General features: G+C 36.1%; 1 protein-coding gene across 1 annotated transcript in view; it reads left to right on the forward strand.

Annotated features, from left to right (window-relative positions):
* LOC134247903 (uncharacterized) overlaps positions 1-8,507 on the forward strand; it is a 28,931-nt gene extending 20,424 nt beyond the window's left edge. Inside the window, exon 6 of the mRNA XM_062730313.1 lies at positions 8,337-8,507. Coding sequence (XP_062586297.1) covers positions 8,337-8,507 — 171 coding nt within the window. The remainder of the gene's footprint in view (positions 1-8,336) is intronic.
* Positions 8,508-20,079: the final 11,572 nt, after the last annotated feature.

The following is a 20,079-nucleotide window of genomic DNA, read 5'->3' on the forward strand; positions in this document are numbered from 1 at the left end:
GATGGAACAGGATGAGTTATCAATTGGCCAAAACCTAAAAGTGCTGAAGAAGTTTACGAATTCCTTTCCTTTTTGTCGGTAATTAAAGGCCATCTATTGAAAACTAATCCAATAAGTACACCTTCAACAGATATCATGTCAATACCTTAAGAAAAAAAAAACAGGGAAGAACAAGAGGATGAACAGCATAAGAACATGCATTTGAAACACTCACTTGAATGAAACAGCCAAGGAACATCGTACATCTTCCCCTTTTCTATGTTAAGCAAACAGTTCTCTCCCTTATGAACTGCTCACTGATGCTTCACGTGATGCTTAAGGAGCTGTACTATATCAACAACAAGATAGACTTAAACGTGCCATTAGTTTTGCAAGCAGGGGTTTGAATAAAGGAGAATAAAATTATCTTCCACACAACAGAGAATTCTAACCACTTAAAGGGATCATTTGCGATAGATTTAAAAACTAATTTTACTGACAACAGTTTACAGTTTTTACAGACAGCATCTCGGTTACTTTTGTATTAACAAAAAAAACCTGGACGAAACTGGTCACAGATGTTTTGTAGCTTTAGCAGCATTTAACTTCGAAATTAATAAAGAGTCATGCTGATGATTTAAGCTGTATTTCTATTAGCATTAAGACATTCTAAGATATCTGCAATTCTTCTGTTTCATCATATGTAGAATCTTTGACTCTTTCACGTGATGTCATACGTGATGATATGGATCCAAGTGGTAGATGTATGAGAGGAAAGACCCCTACCAATCAATGTGCATCTTCGGTAAACATCTCAACCACCTTTCTCAATTAGCCTATATTGATACGAATTTATGCTTGCTCTCTCCCGACCCGAGGTAAAATTATGTGGCCGGTAGGTAGGTGGGAAAATCTTTTTCAAGAATCAAAGTACTGAAAGTACTGAAAAGCGGTTAGCATGCTTTCATGGAATTTGACTGTACAGTGTAGACTAACAAAAAATGCATTCAGTGATGATATTAAAGTAAGCATGCATATTTTTGTCCGATGTCATCAGCGAAGAAGCAGACACACTGACTTTTGTAGTACTTAACTAAATGGAAAAACCAATAACATCCCAGACTGATGTCACAAATGTATGTTTCAAAATATCAACCTGAGATTTTCAGTTTGAAAGACAGGAAGTTCAATTTCAAAAATTTCTTCCTAATTGTCTCCATTGGTGGCGTCCAAATGTGCTCAGAACGAAAAAAAAATATGTTGATGTTGCAAATTTAATTGTCTTTCATGCTCTGTTGACTCTGAAATTAGGTAACTGTAAAGCCTACTCAAAAAGAAAATAAAACAAGTATACTTTTCAAAAAAGCTTACCGTCTTTAGCAACAATTTTAAATAGCAAACAGATCTATACAAGTCTTCTTTTGAATTTCTTGATTTTGTATTTCTAAATAAGCTTTTTACGGGCATTAGCCCTACCACGGTTGTCGCTCGGTCATCTCCGTAAACGTTGACTGGCCGAGAGCTTTCGGCAAACCTCGGCTGATTCCCATTCACTCTTCAAACAAGAAAGGGGAAAAGAATAATAACAAATTGTAAAGCCTGCAAGCAATAACTATCAAATTTTATTTATAATGAAATTAAAGAGACCTTTTTATTTATCGCTATAAAACACTTTTATCACTATAAAACAGTAAAAACGCTATGTTATTAAGAATTAATTACTGTTGATTTTGTTGTTCGTTTTGTCATTTTTTTAAGATTGGAATTGTACGAAAAATATATCATCAGAAAGTTATCTTCCTTGCCTTGAACAGCGTTTCAACCAATGAAATAATTGAAAATTTTCTCATCATGCAATTTCTACCAATCACAAAAGAAAGGAAGTGCATAGTCCGACGACTGTAAAAAAACTTCAACTATACAATACCGTCTTCCAAGGAAGACGGTAATGATAATTCAAATTCTTAAGATTAATTTATTTGGAGTTCTGTACATAGATCTTTAGCTGGCTAGTCTGAGAAAAACGGATGGACGAGCAGAGAATTTGTAAATTAATTTAATTTCAGAGGGCTTCAGTTTCGTATGCTCACTGCGGGTCAGCAGGTGTGACCTGTTATTGGGGATGCTTACTTCTCCTAGGCACCGGAACTTTCAAGGATCCGTTTTTCATTTGAGACCGATCACTATTCATTCTGTATTTTGATACAGATACTGAGTACATCTGTTTATGAATATTATGAACTATTTCTCTCACAGGAAGAAAGACAAGTAAACAAGATAATAAAGTTTTAAGAAATGTACACTATTGACTTTAAATACAATAAATGTTCGAATTAGTAAATGGTACATGACAATAATTCAAAAAAGAGTCTTGTAAGCACGATATATATAAACGAACATATACTGAGTATTTGGCAAATATTTAAATAATGTGACGTTTATAATCGTTTGTAATGATTAGACTGAGTACAGAATAGATCCCTGGAAACAAAGCTTTCATCATCTTTTAAATAATTTCAATTGAGAAAAAAAGGAGAAGAAAACAAACGTTTCATTATGGAAGTAATCTATAACTGTACAGCTTAAAGATGCAGGGTTCTCCATGAGCTGTTTTACTGTGTTGCTCCCGACACAGCAAAATTTTCTACGACACAGTAACGATTAAAATTTTATGCATGCGACACATTTTTAAGGAACTCGTAAGAATATCATCCCTATCATCCCTATTTTTTCCTTTGCAATTCGGTAATTTGATAAAAAAAAAAAGAACTGACAAAAAAGTACAACAACTTTACTTTCAAAAGTGGTAATTAGTTTGATTGTATCGATCAGAATTTCCCCTTCTTTTCATAGCACGTGTTTTTACTTTTATCAATATGTATGACGAAAATATTTGTATATCGAAATAGTGATTTATTTTAAAAAGTGTGCGCATATGTTCCTATATAAGTTTAATGAAAAGTAATTCAGTTGCGAATTTGATCTCGAAAATAGCGCGAAATTTTAGTGCTTCACGTAAACTATGCAACACATTAAAATTTCAAATGATGGAGAACCCTGCAGATGTATTCAGTTTTTTTTTTATATATAAAGCTTTCTTCATGTACTAGTATTACTTAAGTTAATTAAAGGGATGGCTAAATATTTTGGCAAGGAAAATGAAACTCGATCGAGAGATTCTCCGATGTTTTGCAGTCTGTAATAACCTTCAACCCCTTAAGCCAGTAATTAACCCGTCCTTTCTGTGCCAGTAGCATAATTCGATCAAATATTTATTGTTCATGAGGGGTGCCTTATAATTAATCACAGGCACCTGAATTTTTATCAGTAAGTCTCTAAATTAGCCAAATATCGAAACATTCTACCCCTCTATGTACAGTTTAGATACACAAGGTGTGCAACGCCATTTTGACCCCCTGTTCAATTCAGGCTTCAATTTAACACATAAATCGGATATGCCTACTGGTTTTCGTGTAGCATTGGGTTCAAATATGATATTTCTCGCTATATATTTCTTCCTTAAGTTTAAATCCAACGCGTTGATAATGTTATCAGCTAAACTTCATGCTGACTTCAAATTTCGTCACAGGGCCCGATCGCCATCAGCTGACGTCACGGAAATTTAATCTCGACACCAAATGCTCCTATACATAAAATTTTAAAATACAACAATAAATTTATTTCATTGACAAACAAAATCAGATAAAAATTAAAAACCGAAAGATATGTTGTTTTGATAGTCTTGTTTTTATTTAACATATGTTATATGTGTTAGAAACAAATCATTGGTAGAGGCTTTGTTGAAGTTTCTGTTGTCGATAGGTAGCGCCTTATGGAGGTTTCCGGTTGCCGACACATGCCATATAGCGGCTAGCGAAGCTAACCGCTTAAAAATTCAGCATAGTTTACAACAGGATGAGAGGTACATAAAAAAAAGAATATCGTGTCCTGAAGAGAAAAAGAACAGTTTTGAGTCGGGCAATTCTTAAGTTCTAGTCAGTTTGTCGTGAGAGGGCTGCCAAACAAGTTTTTAAAAGGTTTTGTTTGGTTTTCATACCTTGGGTTATGCAAGGGAGGGTATAAACATATTCTGGCTGTCACAGATCATTTTACCGTATTTATTATTGCCATTTCCACAAGAAATCAATCAGTTAGGACAACAACTGAGATGTTTTGTAAACATTTTATTGTTCCTAAATATATCATTCCGGATAAAATCAACTCATATCAAGGTGCCAATTTTGAGTGCCGAGTGATTCAAGAATTTTGTCAGATCATCGGTATGGAAAAGTCCACAATTGCCAGCTTCCACGCAATGGGTAATGGCATGTGTGAGCGTTTTGATTGCACTTTGCTCCTTAGATCAAATGAAGAAAGCCAACAGGAAAGCATAATATGTAAATTCACTGTCTCATGAATATAACTGCACCCATCATGATAGTACTGGACAAACAATGTATCTGTTGATGTTCGGAAATAATCTAAGATTACCAGCTTATGTATCATTTGATTTATGTCCAAATGTAAAAAAACCAATTACACTCTACATCAAAGATAGAAAGAAAGAATAATCCAAGTAAACACGTTAGCAATAGAAGCAGTAGACAAAGCCAAGACTTAGCAGAAAGAAGGTTATTATAATAAGCTTAAGGAGAGTACTGTGAAAATCGGAGGCTTTTTTCAATGCACCTAAAATATGATTAATTCTTGACAATTATTTCAAACAAATTGATATATCCAGTGCGAGTGTAGTTAAAAACAATGATATGCAGGAAGGTTTTGCCTCAGATGTTCACTATATATAGGCCAGCAAGATTTGTTTATAATTGAAAAGTTTGTAAGCAACGATTTAGAAATATCTATTGGAAATGTAGAACGCACGCTTGAAGACTTAAAATATGATTGAATGCAAGTTATTGCCAAGATAAAATTGTGGTAAAATTTGCAAAAGATTATCGCATGTCTAAGTTCAGGTCGTTTTATTGCCTGACGTCACAGCGTCAGGCACTACTAAGGATCAATATTGCCTAGATGCGAAGCTAAGAGGTCACAGTTAGCCAGCAAAAATTTGTGCATGCTGATTTTCATCAGATTTTCTTACCTACATTTCAACAACAACAGTTAGAAGAAAATAACCAGATTTCTGATACAATATATTGATGCATTTATTTCCGTTAGTTTTTGGCATGCAGCTATTTATTTCTTGCGAGTTCCTATACGGACATGCCCGTTTGACCTTTTTTCTACGTTTCTATACTACTTAATTAGTCCAGTACATTTGTCTTCTAGTTAAGGAGTGACACAATCATTTCGCGCCAAAAGGTCACGTGTAAGTTTTGGCGCCTTTTTTCCTGGACTATTCTATTGAATGGAAATAAAAACTGTATGTGTTTTTTTTTTGGTCGGAATCTTAATCGAGCTTTGGAAAAAAAACATTTCGGTGATATTGTAAAGTGAGTTAGAAGTTTCACTATTTAAAGAAATATAAACGAAACAAACAAAAACTTCTTAAGAGGATGAACTGGCCAAATATACATCTGATCATAACCCCCCCCCCCCCCTACAGGGGTTTCCTTCTACAAAAACAGAATGTAGACTAAGGAAAGTGCCCCCTCACATTTCAGGATTGAGGGACTTTATTAATTTCTTGCTCTTACAAATATTTTTTATGGGGACCCCCCATCTCGGGGAAAAACTTCCTAAATCTGCGCCTGTCGCCATTCATATATCACCGTTAAGTTTATTGGGTCACTATGCATAAAGGATTTTATTTATCCCACGTTTCCAACAATCGTTGATGTTCTGGCATACCCAAAAAAACTAGTAAACATATTCTGCATGTCAGTCATAACCGTTACGATTCCCAGTTTCTTGTAGGTATCATATTTTAGCTGTCTTCCTCAAAGCCTATGCTGTATGCAGTTGAATCTAATTTATGTAACCTTAACCATGTTAAGATAGCCACGGCTTTCCAGGATACATTAATTACATTGCTTTATTTCCCTTATTGACTTCATCCTCTGCAACCATTTTTAGACTCGCGTAGTGAGGTGTTTATCTTTACCTCGCGGGTTTGAATCCACAGGAGAACGTGGAGATCGGTCCTTCGGATGATACCGATAGCTTATATAGATATTGATGGCATTAGTCAGGCAAGCTTTTTGAAAAGCTGTTACTTGTACTCAAAGCAAGTTCTTGTTACAGGAAGTATGCATGATATATAAAAAATCCCTTGAGTCAAAGGTTAAAAATTATAGACAATTTCTTTTTTATTTTAAGTTTAGGTTTTTTAGGTTTAATTTTTCTACAAAGAAAACAAACAGAAAGGAAATTTTCAGAACAAAAGATTAAAAAATATATATACACTTGAATCCACAATTATTCAGTCATTGACTGTATGAATTATACTATGCATGAATGTATTAATCCCAAATAGGCAAATACTCAAAAACACAAGGTATTACAAAAAGAACTGAGTATCTTTAGATTTTGATTTTATTTATTCAATTAATCGTACTTGATTTTTTTTCTGTTATTTCTTTTTTAAATTCTGATTTATTTAATGCTTTCTTTCACATAGAGCTAGTAACAATCTTATGTAAACCTTTTCTTTAAAAAATTCTATTCCGGAAAATCGTCCGGGATATGTTTTGCGAATTTTATCGTTCATAAATATTGATAAGATGACTCAGCCAGACATAGCGAATTTTCTCTGCGTTTACTGCACAATCATGTCATTAGCAAGTCACTCGCCATTTTATGCAGCCTCCAGATATGTGTACGAATTTCTACTTAATTTGATGAAGGTAAGAGATATTTTATTTAACTTTACCTGTATACAGTTTCAACAAATTAAGCGTTCTTTCACGCATATCTCTTTATTGTCAAACTGCTATATAAATACTATATCTCTATATGCAAATAAGAATAGTGGCATGTTTTATTTTATTATCAATGGGCTCCTTGAATTTGTTAACTAAATATTTACAGGTGGACTTGTATAAGAAAATTATACATTGATTGCATGAGAAAAAGTGTGTATAAACTGAGATATTAATTTATTATTTGATAGTTTAAGGTTTCACCAAAGGTCAACTTGTCCAAAAATTTATTTTTACAATAGCTCCAGAACTCTGTGGTTTATAAAGTTAAAACTTTCACAGTTTATAAATATATCATTGATTAACAGATATAATTTGTTTAAGGATTATCTATCCTGTTTTATAAACCAACCTAAACTTATTATCAAATATACGTCACTGCTGATTAAAGGTGTCGATAAAGAAAGTAGGTATGCTCAAAGTCCAATCAAGATTACCTATTGCAAACAGCGTAGAAATCTGATATCTGAAAATTGGGGTGAGAGCATTTGCCAAAAAAGAGTAGACACCCCCTGTTCACGGTCATCATACCCGCCATTTGGTCTTCATTAATGTCGGGAATAAAATAATCTGTGGACGATTCACGCTTCCACATCGTCACGGGTGACGCAGTTGCTATCTCCGCACAGCCAATCAAAATTGCGGAAAAATTGTCAGCCATTAACTCCGACAAAACACAGCTGTCGGATGCTGCGAGAGGACATAGTCAAACGTCTTATCCGCCATATTGCAGAAAATTGTGAAGTCCCATTAATACGTTAGATGTAATAATGATACGAGGTACCCGGAAAGAATACGCAAGGTGAGATTTATTCATTTTCTTCTAAGTCCAAAACACGGAAAAACAAGTGTTTACATTGCATAAACAGCTGATCAAGTCATGTCATGTGTAAGACTGAAAACGACTGTCCTTTAAAAAAATAAGTTTCAAATATATTTATGTCAAGGTAATGACAATGTAAGTGGACATGAAAACGAACAATATTTGAATTAAGTAATATCACGTACAATATGGTGATTTACATACTTTGAACTTAGGCAGTTATATACTGTAGTATCTGTGCAACTGTCCCGTGGTACGACCGACTGACTGTATATCGTCAGACGGCGGGATAGTCGCACTCCGTCTCTTCTACACGTGGATGCCGAGCAGACCGGACGTGTCTACGACAGCTGCAGAGCGGGGGCCAGAACCCACTGTGTTTGTGTTTGTATATATGTTGATAAATACTTGTACAGAACACCCCTATACGGTTACTTTACTGGCGCCCAATTCGCGGGGCCCGGACATTCCCGTACTGCTGTCTATATTTTAGGCATCAGATTTAGCCGCCATTTTTGGTGCAGCTAGGTACGTGAGAGCACGTGTTTATTTTGTATGTATTTTTTCTGAATCGACTTTCTGAATTGATTTGTAAATATTTTCTGTGATTTTTCTTGATTATTCGTGACATTTAATTATGGATATGTCTGTAGAGGAGGCGTGTCGGCTTTAAGCTTGACACGCGCCCATCTGTCATGCGGTCAGACTTGAACCCTCGTATTCCGAGTCGTGTGGGTGGTTATCCCAGGGATGGGGGTTATTCACCATATGTTTATAGCGGGAGCGAGCATTATGTCTCCCGTCACACACCTTTTGCTCAGTAAATGTCAGGTAACATGGGAGGGGGGTTGCCCCTGGGGGGTCCCTCTACATGCATGTCCGGCCTGCATTCGGGCATCCCCTGTGGAGGGGGTAGTGCGCTACATGGTATGTCAAGGAGAGAGGTAAGGTTTACCCAGCCCCAATGTAGCTCACCACGGATGATGACCAGTAGTTCTCTGGACTCCTCTTTAGGTAGGATGTGTAGGTGTGGCTCACCTGGCAGCAGTAAGGGTTGTAGCCCACCTGGTTATGAATACAGTGAGGTTCTCTTGAATTTAGGTTTAGAACATCGGTATTCTGTGGGTCATGTGCGTTCAGCTAGCAGCCAGCCTGTCCTTGTGGGAGACACAGCTAACCTGGGGGACATAGGAGTTAGACCAAGCTTGGGTGAGGGTGTACCCCTCGCTTGACACCGCCCCTCCAAAACATACACTATTTGCCAATCAACAGCCTGTGAGGCCTGCACAGTTCACTTCTGAGTATGATCAGAGGCCTGTTGACCCTTTAGGGCTCACCTGGAACCCTTTGTCTGTACAAATCCCAGCCTAGACCCGCGTGCTTTCTTGTGTCCTCTCTTCCTGGGGATGATTTGCAACCCCGGAGCTCAGTGCCACGCACTACCCCTGTCCGAGACTTGGTGAATACTGGGGGTGGACATGCCCAACCCCCACTGCCCAATCACACCCAATCTGTATGGTACGGAGGTAAGGATATTCAAACCTCGCACCTAAGAATGGCTATGACTAGTGTATTACAGCAGCATAGTGTCCCTGTGTCAGCGACTAGTAGTCCTGCGTATTTCGATACCCTGGCCTGCCATTTTGGAAGGGAGGGGGAGAGGATAGCACATGTACAGCCAAACATATGTGGGCCTGCCAAGCTGGGACACTATGCCAGTCAGTCAGTCCCGGCCTACCAGACTCGCAGCTTCAGTTCACCTACACAGAACATCAGTAGGGTAGCTGTCGGGAGTAAGCCCAGGTACAAGGACCTCAGGTATGATGGTAAAACCAGCTGGAAGGCATTTTTGCATAAGTTTGTGAGGTTGTCTCGCAGTCAGCTGTGGACTGAGAAGGAGCAGCATGACCAGTTCTGTTTTTCCCTTGAAGGGGCAGCAAGCGAGTATTATACCCTGCTGTTAGAAACCATCTCCGCCTAGGTGAGATCTTGCAGAAATTTGAGAAGCGTTTTGGCTCCTCTGCTCCCAATGTCACTCATCAACTAAACTTCCAGTCTGCCAGCCAGAACCCTGGAGAGTCACTTCATCAATGGGCCGACAGAGTCCTGACCTTGGCGACTCGAGCCTTCCCCAGTTTGCCTGATGTGCACACTCATGCTATACCTCGGCTATGTTATGGAGCTTAGGACAGAGATGCTGGCCTTTACGCACTTGATGGGCATCCCCGGACAGTGAAGGAAGCCGTGGAGCGCATGCAATACTATCAGCACTCCCGGTGTCACAGGCCTAAGCCGTCAAGGGAAGTTAGAAAGCTGGATTCTGCTCATGACATGAAGCAGACTGATCCCGAGAGAGTAAATGTTGTTGCTGTGGAGGAGCTCGCAGCCCTCCGGAGCAGGATAGAGGAACTCGAGGAGTTGATTAGGCAGAGGAAAGGTGCTTCCCTTCAGAAACATCAGAGGAGTGGTACCCCATCCCCTAGATGGACGGAGCGGGACCGGAGGCCTGCTGTAGGTTTCAAGTGTGGAGAGGTGGGGCACTTCCGTAGAGATTGCCCCACCCGAGCTGCAGGGAAGACGATGGCTACTATTGGGCAAGGGGGCGGGACCATTATGGGAGGATTCCCTGTGGAGACGTTCCCTAGGTCGGAATCCAAGGAGCTGGGGATCGGTGTTCCCCGCTTCTGTGTGCGGCGCCGGCGCAAGCTCCGCAGGCTCAAAGATCACTTTGGGATGTCACCATCACCGGAGCTTTGCCTGGCTAAGGAGGAAGTGGTCACCGTGGAAAAGAAGGTGGGGACTGTAACTCCCCACTTCACTCTGGAGCCGCTTGGACCAGCCGTGGTTGGTGAGGAACCCCAAAACCAGGGGAGGATGGACCCGTGTGGTGTTGATTGGTCACCTGCAGGGATGGGTAATCCCTGGTCACCCGTGGCAGTGGGATTGAAGGAGCCCTTTATACCAACCGAGCGGTTATGTCATTCTAAAGGTTTTAGGTTGGCCTGTGCGTACAGTGCATGGGGGTTACAGCTGTGGTGGATACTTGGGCTAAGGTCAGTGTGTTGTCAACCAGGGTGTATGACCAGCTGGAGCCCAATCCCTCAATACTGGAACATGTGACTATGAGACAGGCCGAAGAAACACCGAGTTGGAAGGATTCATAGTGGGGCCCGTCACTCTGTGTATTGGTCAGCAAAAGCATGAAATGGAACATCATGTTGCTCCACTACAGGACTCTATGTTGCTGGGCATGGATTTTTCTCCGTGCCCTGAAAGCCCAGATGGACTTGGGGCAAGGAATCCTTACTCTGGGGGATGAGGCCATAAAGGTGGAGTTCAGGAGGTCAGGTGGTATTCCAGAGGAAGGAGTGACCTTGACAGGAGGCACACTAGTTGAGGCAGACAGGTGTATGTCTGTTCCCCGTTTAGTGAGGGACTTTGGTAGTGTGGCGCCTCTGACCCGTCCCGGAAGTAAAAATTGTAGTTAGTATTAGTGTAAATCATTGGGTGGTTTTGTCTGGAGCTTGCTCCGGCACTTGTTATTCTTGGGCTGTTAGCCCGAGAGGGTGTTTACAGCGCCCCGACGTTGGAGATGGTTCCGGATCCTCTTTCCTGTGGTAGACTCCAGCCTTTCAAAGAAAACAGGGGGGAGTTTAGCATCTGTGCGACTGTCCCGTGGTACGACCGACTGACTGTATTATGTCAGATGGCGGGATAGTCGCACTCCCTCTCTTCTACACGTGGATGCCGAGCAGACCGGACGTGTCTAGGACAGCAGCAGAGCGGGGCGTTGACCCGGGCCAGAACCCACTGTGTTTGTGTTTGTATATATGTTAATAAATACTTGTAAAGAACACCCTATACGGTTACTTTAATACTGAAACGCAAAAGAAACGCAACAAGCAATGATCTTCAAATGTTTGAATTTTTTATCCAATGATTTTCAAAAAGAATACAGTAAGGCTAAACTCACTTTTCAGAACATCAGAGATTTGATAAAAATATTAAACGTTTAACTTTTAACTTTACAGTAGCATATGACTGTTAAAACACCCCCTTCCCAGGCATTCAATTACAACGTGCAAGACTACCCTTAACAACAATTGCAGCTTAATTTCTACGATACAATAGGTTAATCAATATCGAGATCTGAGCGAAGGAATTATTCTTTGCCATTTTTTAAATGCCTGTTTTTCAGATTATTAGGTCGAATTTTCTCTAACTTGACGCCCTGTAGTAACCCTTGGACTTCCGGTCCAAGGACAATCATTTATGCATATGATACGTAAGACCCCGTTGAGGCATAATGTAGTGTATTTTTGCATCATCAGCTGTCCATCTCCTTTACTTTGAGATTTTCCAGCCAGAGCAATGGAAATGCGTACTTGAGCCATTTTCAAGAAGCCTAAGCATCGTTGCGGGGAACGAAAGGATGTTTTTTTTTTTTTGAAATATTGCTGCATTACTTAAGATAAACAGTACAAACCCTTAAAACTCCATAATATTGCCAAATGTTTTGTTAAGCATGCAATTTTTGATTTTCTGTTAAGCGTTTCAGTATATATGTACTCGGACTATACATAGACCTAAAGTGGACTGTTCAGAGCTGATCTTTGTGAACTGTATATAGATTCTCGAAAAACAGAATGCTGCAAAAATATGTTCTGGCTAATTTTCATGTTTTTTTTTTATTTTGTGATTGTATATATAAGTGCAGTGTTTGGGTAGCTTTTTGAATCTTAATTGTAGCATTTGTGGGTCGATCTCATGAAATACTGACTGTATATAGCAATTAGATAGGCAACAGTCACCAAGAAAGGCAGGATACTTAAGTATTATCAAGGTGAGTTGTAAGTTTACTGATATTATTATATTATGTTACGAAAAGTATTTTTTATGAAAAAGACTTAGTTATAAAGCCAGTATATTATTAAAGTGAAGATATCATTATACATGTACGTGTATATAGTGCTTAACTAAGAAAACTATAAAAATGAGTAAAATGACACATAAATTGTTATTTTTGTTATATACATTTTTGATACTTATTTAGATTTGGTGAAAAAAAATAAGGATAGTTCATTGCAAATTTGTTTTTAAAAAGCATTCTAAAAATTCCAAGTCAAATGTATTATTTTTATTTAATGAAATATTGCATGAATTCAGGATCAATGATGAAGCACAAAAGGAAACAAAAGAATCTTCACCCAAGTGTCATAACAGAATGAATGTTCCAGTGAATTTCAACAGGCTACATCTTTGGTTAGTTAGGTAATTTACAATGATAATGGAGAAAGAGACATGCCACTTATTCGTGACATCAATGTTTTTATGCTGTTAAAGACCCAAGAAAATCAGCATTTGGAGTAATATTTGAAGTAGAAAGCACCCTTTTTAGATTTTGGTAAATTTATTTGTGTTATAGATCTAAACTCTCTTTTTTCTTTTTTTTTATAGAAACTTTGGATTAATTTTACCAATATCAGCTGTGCAGGTCAAGATTTTGAACTACATCATTACCAGAGAGAATCTTCAGTCTACAGAGCAGACTAAATAATCTTTTACAATCCACATATCAGCTTGAAAAAAACAAGACCCCCTTGCCATTAAGAAAACAGCAGATGAAAAAAAAAATACATCAGGATCGTTTTTGTAATATCTATACTACATGTAAAACAAAACATTATTGAAAATATTTAGATTTTTTGACATCAGAACATTGAAAAAAAGAGGTAATACTGATGATGCTAAGCTAAGGCACAATTTTGGATTAATGGATGTAGCATCAATGGTGTATCAGTGATTAATCATTTGCCTGCGTTGACTTTATGTGTATGTTATGTTTTAAAAGACAAGTGACTGTGATTCTGCATTAAACTAAGAAATTCTAATAGCAGAATAAATGTTTATTTATGTAACATTAATATGGTATCCACAATATGCTGAATACAGTTTATATAAGTTCATAAATGTGATAAATGTGATGAATATCACACTGTCACTGTTTGATTCTTATACATGTATATATAATACTTATATAAGTAAAATGATTTTTAAAGTAACATGATGATACATTACAATTAGAAATAAATGTTCCAACACCCAACCCTTAACATGTGTGTAACTGCCTAGGAGAATTTAAGTATGATAGAAGGAAAAAATACTTCGACATAAACAAATATACTTTTACTGATATCAGAAGTGCACAATATAATTAAACTTTTCTGTATACTCATACCTTGAACTTGGCTTGTCTTTATTTCTTCTGCACATATTGTTTCTTACGGAAGCCCGTTGAGGCCAGTTCAGAGAGAGAAATATTTTTTATAGCGTTTAAACGCAATAATTATTGCGTTAAATCGCAAAACTTTGCTTTTAATCGCAATAATTATTGCGTTTAAACGCAAAACTTTGCGTTTAATCGCAATTATTATTGCGTTTAAACGCAAAACTTTGCGTTTAATCGCAATAATCATTGCGTTTAAACGCAAAACACTTTGGGTTTAATCGCAAAAGATTGCGATTAAACGCAATAATTATTGCGTTTAATCGCAGTAATATTTTTGCGTTTAAACGCAATAATTTTTGCGTTTAATCGCAATAATTTTTTGCGTTTAATCGCAATAATATTTTGCGTTTAATCGCAATAATCATTTGCATTTAAACACAGTAATTTGTTGCATTTAAATGGAATACTCTTTTGCATTTTATCACAATAATCCTTCCTTTTAAGGATTCATTTTGAGTTTAACCACAATGATTCAGTGCTGTAGTTTGAAATCAAACATCGACTAGCCAAAAATCATTATGAATACTATGGTCTGATTCTTTAAAGAAGAACCGTTTGGTTCTGTGTCTTTTTGCAAAATGTTGCAGTGTATGAGATTTGAAGTTTATCAATGGCATCCTAAATAAACAACCAGAGTTTCTTAAACCTATTAGAATCCAACACTTTTAAAGCAGCCATTAATCAATTCCTTAGGTATCACAGCAAATTAAGAATGTTTCAGTGGTATTAATAGCCATATCAATTTAGTAGTACAAATCGATCAATCTGTTTTCATTTGATTTATTTTTGATTTCATATAATTCCATCTCCTAAATTTTCGTGCTCTCGTATTTACTGTATGTGATCAAAGGAAAGGTTTTGAATATACAGGAATATAGACATCTATACATGCTAAAGCTTTGTTTCATTCTAGGGTTGTCTTTTGTTTTACAAACCGACACCTCTTTCTCCTCTTTAAATCCATACCAATGAATCATTCAGAAAATGCTTGTTCAGATGAATCTGACTCTTTAATGCTTAACAATACACAATTCGCCTCATAGGTTAATGTGCAAAGAAAAAAGAAACGAATATTGATCGGCCTGGATCCATTGCACTCTTCAAAAATCAATAGAAATGATTGCTTTTATATATAAAGATTATTGCGTTTAAATGCAAAAAATATTGCGTTTAATTGCATATTATTGCGATTAAACGCAATACTATTGCGTTTAATCGCAAAAGTATTGCGTTTAAGCGCAATATTATTGCGTTTAAACGCAATAATTATTGCGATTAAACGCAAAAATTTTTGCGATTAAACGCAAAAATTTTTGCGATTAAACGCAAAAATATTATTTCGATTAAACGCAATAATTATTGCGTTTAATCGCAATATTATTGCGTTTAATCGCAAAAGATTACGTTTAATCGCAAAATTTTGCGATTAAACGCAAAGTGTTTTGCGTTTAAACGCAATGATTATTGCGATTAAACGCAAAGTTTTGCGTTTAAACGCAATAATTATTGCGATTAAACGCAAAGTTTTGCGATTAAACGCAATAATTATTGCGTTTAAACGCAATAAAAAATATTTCTCTCTCTGAACTGGCCTCAACGGGCTTCCGTAGTTTCTTTACATTGCTTATTTTGTATTTAACATATGTGATATTGTTTTTAAATACAGCAAGTACTTGAGGGTAACATTGAAAATTTTCACCTAAAGAAAATCCATGGTCAACTAAGTGCGCAGCTGAGGTTGACCATGGTTTTTGAAGGGAGAATATATTCAATGTTACCCTCAACTGCAAGCTGTATTTATTTTTAAGGCCAAAAGAAAAAATACTCTTGTTTCCTGTCCACTGACCAAAAAAAAGGGTAGGTAGGTAGGAACAAAATTATTTTGAGAAAAAAAAAATTATTTTCAAATCTCAATGAATGCAGAACATATAGCACATAATTACAAGAAAAAAAGTATGTGAACAGTTTACAAAGCAAGTTTGTTAATAAAGATTTATAAAGTAAAGGTATCCTGTACACTTGTGATGTATGAGTTCTGTAATATATTGTAAATATTTTTGGCTGACTTTAGTATTTCAGGAAAATATCACTCAAAAATGAAAATGTAAAAAAATACTTTTAGGATTGGAGGGTAAAATCTAGGGTAAGTTTGGTGACAGGAAACGAGTATATTTTATTTTGGCCTAATATTATACTGAATGTTTGATACGAAGAAATGTAACACTGAACTGTGCATGCATAAATTCTGCACATGTATATATTTTTTGGAATATCACCCGTCAAGCAATGTTTTCTGTTGCTACGCTGGAGGGCGTGGTTTCTTTGTTCAGAGGGAATAGTGGTTTTTTTTTTAAACAAATCATATTAATTTACATGAAAGTATATCATTGATTGAAACAGGGTTATTTTGATTCCTCTTTGAGTACGACGGGTGATCAAAAAGTTCGTAAACTAATTAAATAACTTCCATACAAGAAACAATATTTGGTTTTAATGTTGATTATATTTTAAATTAATCCTCCCCGATTTTAATGCATATCAACCACCGTTCTGCGCATGCGCGAATCACGTGTTATTGGCGGTCACGTGACCCCCTCCGTAGCGTTCTGTCACAAAAGTTAAAAGATTTTTCCGAGTTTTATATTTCTTTCCATGTGAGTTAATTTTTATGACAAGAACAGTTAATTTGTCAGAAATGGTCATATCTCGGCAACAGAATGGGTGGATAATAACATCCTTTCCAAAAATAAGCATGGCGACCATTAAAACACAAATCTTCTGTCTCAGGAGAGACCTTTATGCAAGGTGGATAGAGAATGGGTGCATCCTTTTTATCATATCTAATTTGTTGAAAATCTAAAGTAAACGATGTCTTAGGTATTTAATACTTATATCATTGTTCAAATATTCAACTATTTTTCAAAGTGCTAATTTGAGGTCTTTGATAGCAAATTGCTTAATTAAAAATACATATCTTTTCAAACTTGCTTTCACTGGGCAAGATGACAAGTATCATTTTTAACCATCAGCCTTCCTTCACTAAAACGATTAATCCAATCATTAATTGGATTTATAGGAACTCATTTATCTCAATAAACTATGTACAAATTAATATATGATACTGTAGAGGGATTTCTAAGATATTACAATAAATTGTACAGTCGTTTGTTGAACGAGTTCGACTGAGACAACCATTTTTCGTCACAAGTGACCTAAATAGTGACGTCACTTTCACATTGTAACGTCACAAACAAGGAGAGAAACTTTATTCAGCATATGCTATTTATAGACCTTGTGTATGGCTATGTGTGTACCGAATTTCATTCTAATCTGAATTGTGGTTTTGTAGATATAGAGATAGTTTGCGAACTTTTTGATCACCCCTCGTATGTCACTGCTGATGAAGACATCATGATTGTTCTGCAAGGAAATCCTTTAAACCTAACATTTGAAATACTGAATGTAACTTATTTGTTCAACAGTATGTGAATATTTTCCTTAATCCCTTAAGCCTGTGCTTCACCTTTAGTTTTAGAATAGATGGTGTACTCTGAATGTTTTGATCATTAAACAGTCTTTCACAAAATCTTCAGTACAATGTAGTATTCTAAACATGACAAAAACCCTGCAAGTTTATTTAGTACAACATCTGAAATTTTTAAACAAATTTGTTTTCTGTTTAAATGATCTTAAGGATCCTCTATATACTGCCACCCAAGCAATATATTGTTAGACATTGAAAAAATGTATTGTATGAAGGTTGAAATTTTGAGCATATCCATTTCATTTTCTGCATAGGGTACCTAGCATAATCCCACAGAAAATAAAGATGATGAATACAGATGAACAGAAATCGCTGTTGTTAACTTGTGTCAGAAAAACATGTGCATAAAGTATTCATTTAATTTATCTTGGCCTATTAAAATGTTACAAATGCTTGAGTTTATTACAAATTAAATAAAACACTGTAGATTTCATTTTTTTTTAAATTTAGATCTAGTGGTATCCAATATACTCTAATTGCAATACAAATACCACAGAATCAGACCTGTTAGTAACAGTGTAGAGATTTTAAAGCAAATATTGAAAATAATTAAATAAAAATATTATCAGTTTGTTAAAATCAAAAATATTGTGTGAGGAAGTGATGGGGTGAATAAATGCTAGTAACACATTACGTAGACCTACATTCATGATTGCATCAACAACAAAATAATTTTGTCCATTGTCGGTAACAAAGAATTTAATATTGGAGGACATCTCGGCGGTTAAGATTGCAATGTTAAACAAAATTTGTCGATTTTATTATAAACAATGAAGATTGGTCTACGTTTCCAATCTAACTACTCTGTAGCACACTGTCCGGCGACAGTTGAACTGACCTTCAAGTCGGTTGCATACGGAGCGAGCGGTAAAAATCACTCTTCCCATTTCTACTTACTAAAATTTTGTGTTTGAAACCTCAATTAAACTTATATGACTTTTGACAAACATTTCTGTAAAAATTTGTGAGCAAACAAGCTCACTGAACTTTTTTTTCCATGCGATTCTGTAAATCGCATCCATGTTGTTTACGTTAGGTTGTCGGAGTCTGCATCCACGTGACTTTCGTTGCCATCGGTGGGCGGAGCGTGGAAGCGTGAATTAAATGCGGAAATGATGTCCTTAAGCAAGACATTGTTTCTACAAATAAATCAGTCATTTTAAATGAAAAAGAAAATACTCTTGTATCATCCACTCATTTGTTTGAAACTAGTCTCGGTTCAAGAAAACAATTATGTATAATACGCAGTTTTCACCAAAACTTGGCACAAAGTATCCTTAGGTGAAAAATGTATTAACCTTTTCTGCTTTAAAGGAGAATTACTATTTTTAGGTTTTGTCCTTTTTAAGTTTTGATTTACCTTTGCTTTCTGGAAACCGTACCTTTAAGGAGGAAAAAATATTATTACATTACATATACATGTATTGCATATCTTGATAGGTTATTAAGGACATGATACAAACAAACTTTTGTCAAAAAAATTGAAAATAACAACTTAAGGTCATATTTAAATAAATAAAATGAATAGGTTTCACCGCATTGTTTTTTATTTTTTATTCAAAATTGCACAAAAATGGAAATTGAAGTGAAAAATATTTATATAGAATAGTACAGACGGTTTCAAAAGAGTAGAATTTTGAACATAATAGAAGGTTTACAATATTTTTATATTCCTGAAATTTATCAATTGCATCATTTGCAATGAAATAGGATTAAAAAAATATATACCAATCCAATCATCCATATTTTTGTTTGTATCATCTGTCCTTAAATGGCATTGATACTTCATGTTTAAGGAAAGCATTTAAATACAGAACAGAACATTTTATTTCTAATTTAGAGCTCATGAGCAGACAAGTATGAGATTATTACAATAATAACGAAAAGATAAGCCAATGAATAGCAAAACAATTAGTAATTGACATAAATCATTTCAACAATAATCCTGTTTCAATTAAAAGGAATTCAACAATATGCATGTATATGTGTAAAGGACTAAGATTACTATAACATGTTATTGTGACACGATAGCGGTGTTTTTCTTTGAAGTTTACTGTTCTGTATTAGCAATACAGAACGGGACTGTGGTGGGCGGAGCTACTTTCCGTTCTGTATCAGCCCTGTATACAGTATTGTATTTGCCAACTATTCTGTATCTAAAATACTGCACAGTCTAAAAATAAATCTGATTCAATTTAGTAAAAGCACGTACAAATAATAAATGCTGATGTTTTCCTATTATAATTTTGGAGAAATACCCAGCATTTTCCTGAGAATGTTAAATGTCAAAATTTCTCAATCACTTTTTAAAAACTTATTCCACACCGAATCTACACGTAATTTCGATCCAAAGTAAAATGAAAATTCGCAATAACGGAAAACATCCTCTGTACGTAATTTCGATCCAAACGAAACGGAAAATTCGCAATAACGGAAAACATCCACTCTCCTCGTGCAAAATCATTCAAGTCCATTTTTTCCGCTTTTTTATTTTTAAAAATCCTTCTCGCTGACGACAGCCACACATCTCTTTCATTTCGTTTTCAATGTCGCAATTCAATTT

Source organism: Saccostrea cucullata, unplaced genomic scaffold (genome assembly GCF_032062105.1).
Source record: "Saccostrea cucullata isolate Sc308-1 unplaced genomic scaffold, CSIRO_AGI_Scuc_v1 ctg120, whole genome shotgun sequence".
Taxonomy (NCBI): Eukaryota; Metazoa; Mollusca; class Bivalvia; order Ostreida; family Ostreidae; genus Saccostrea; species Saccostrea cuccullata.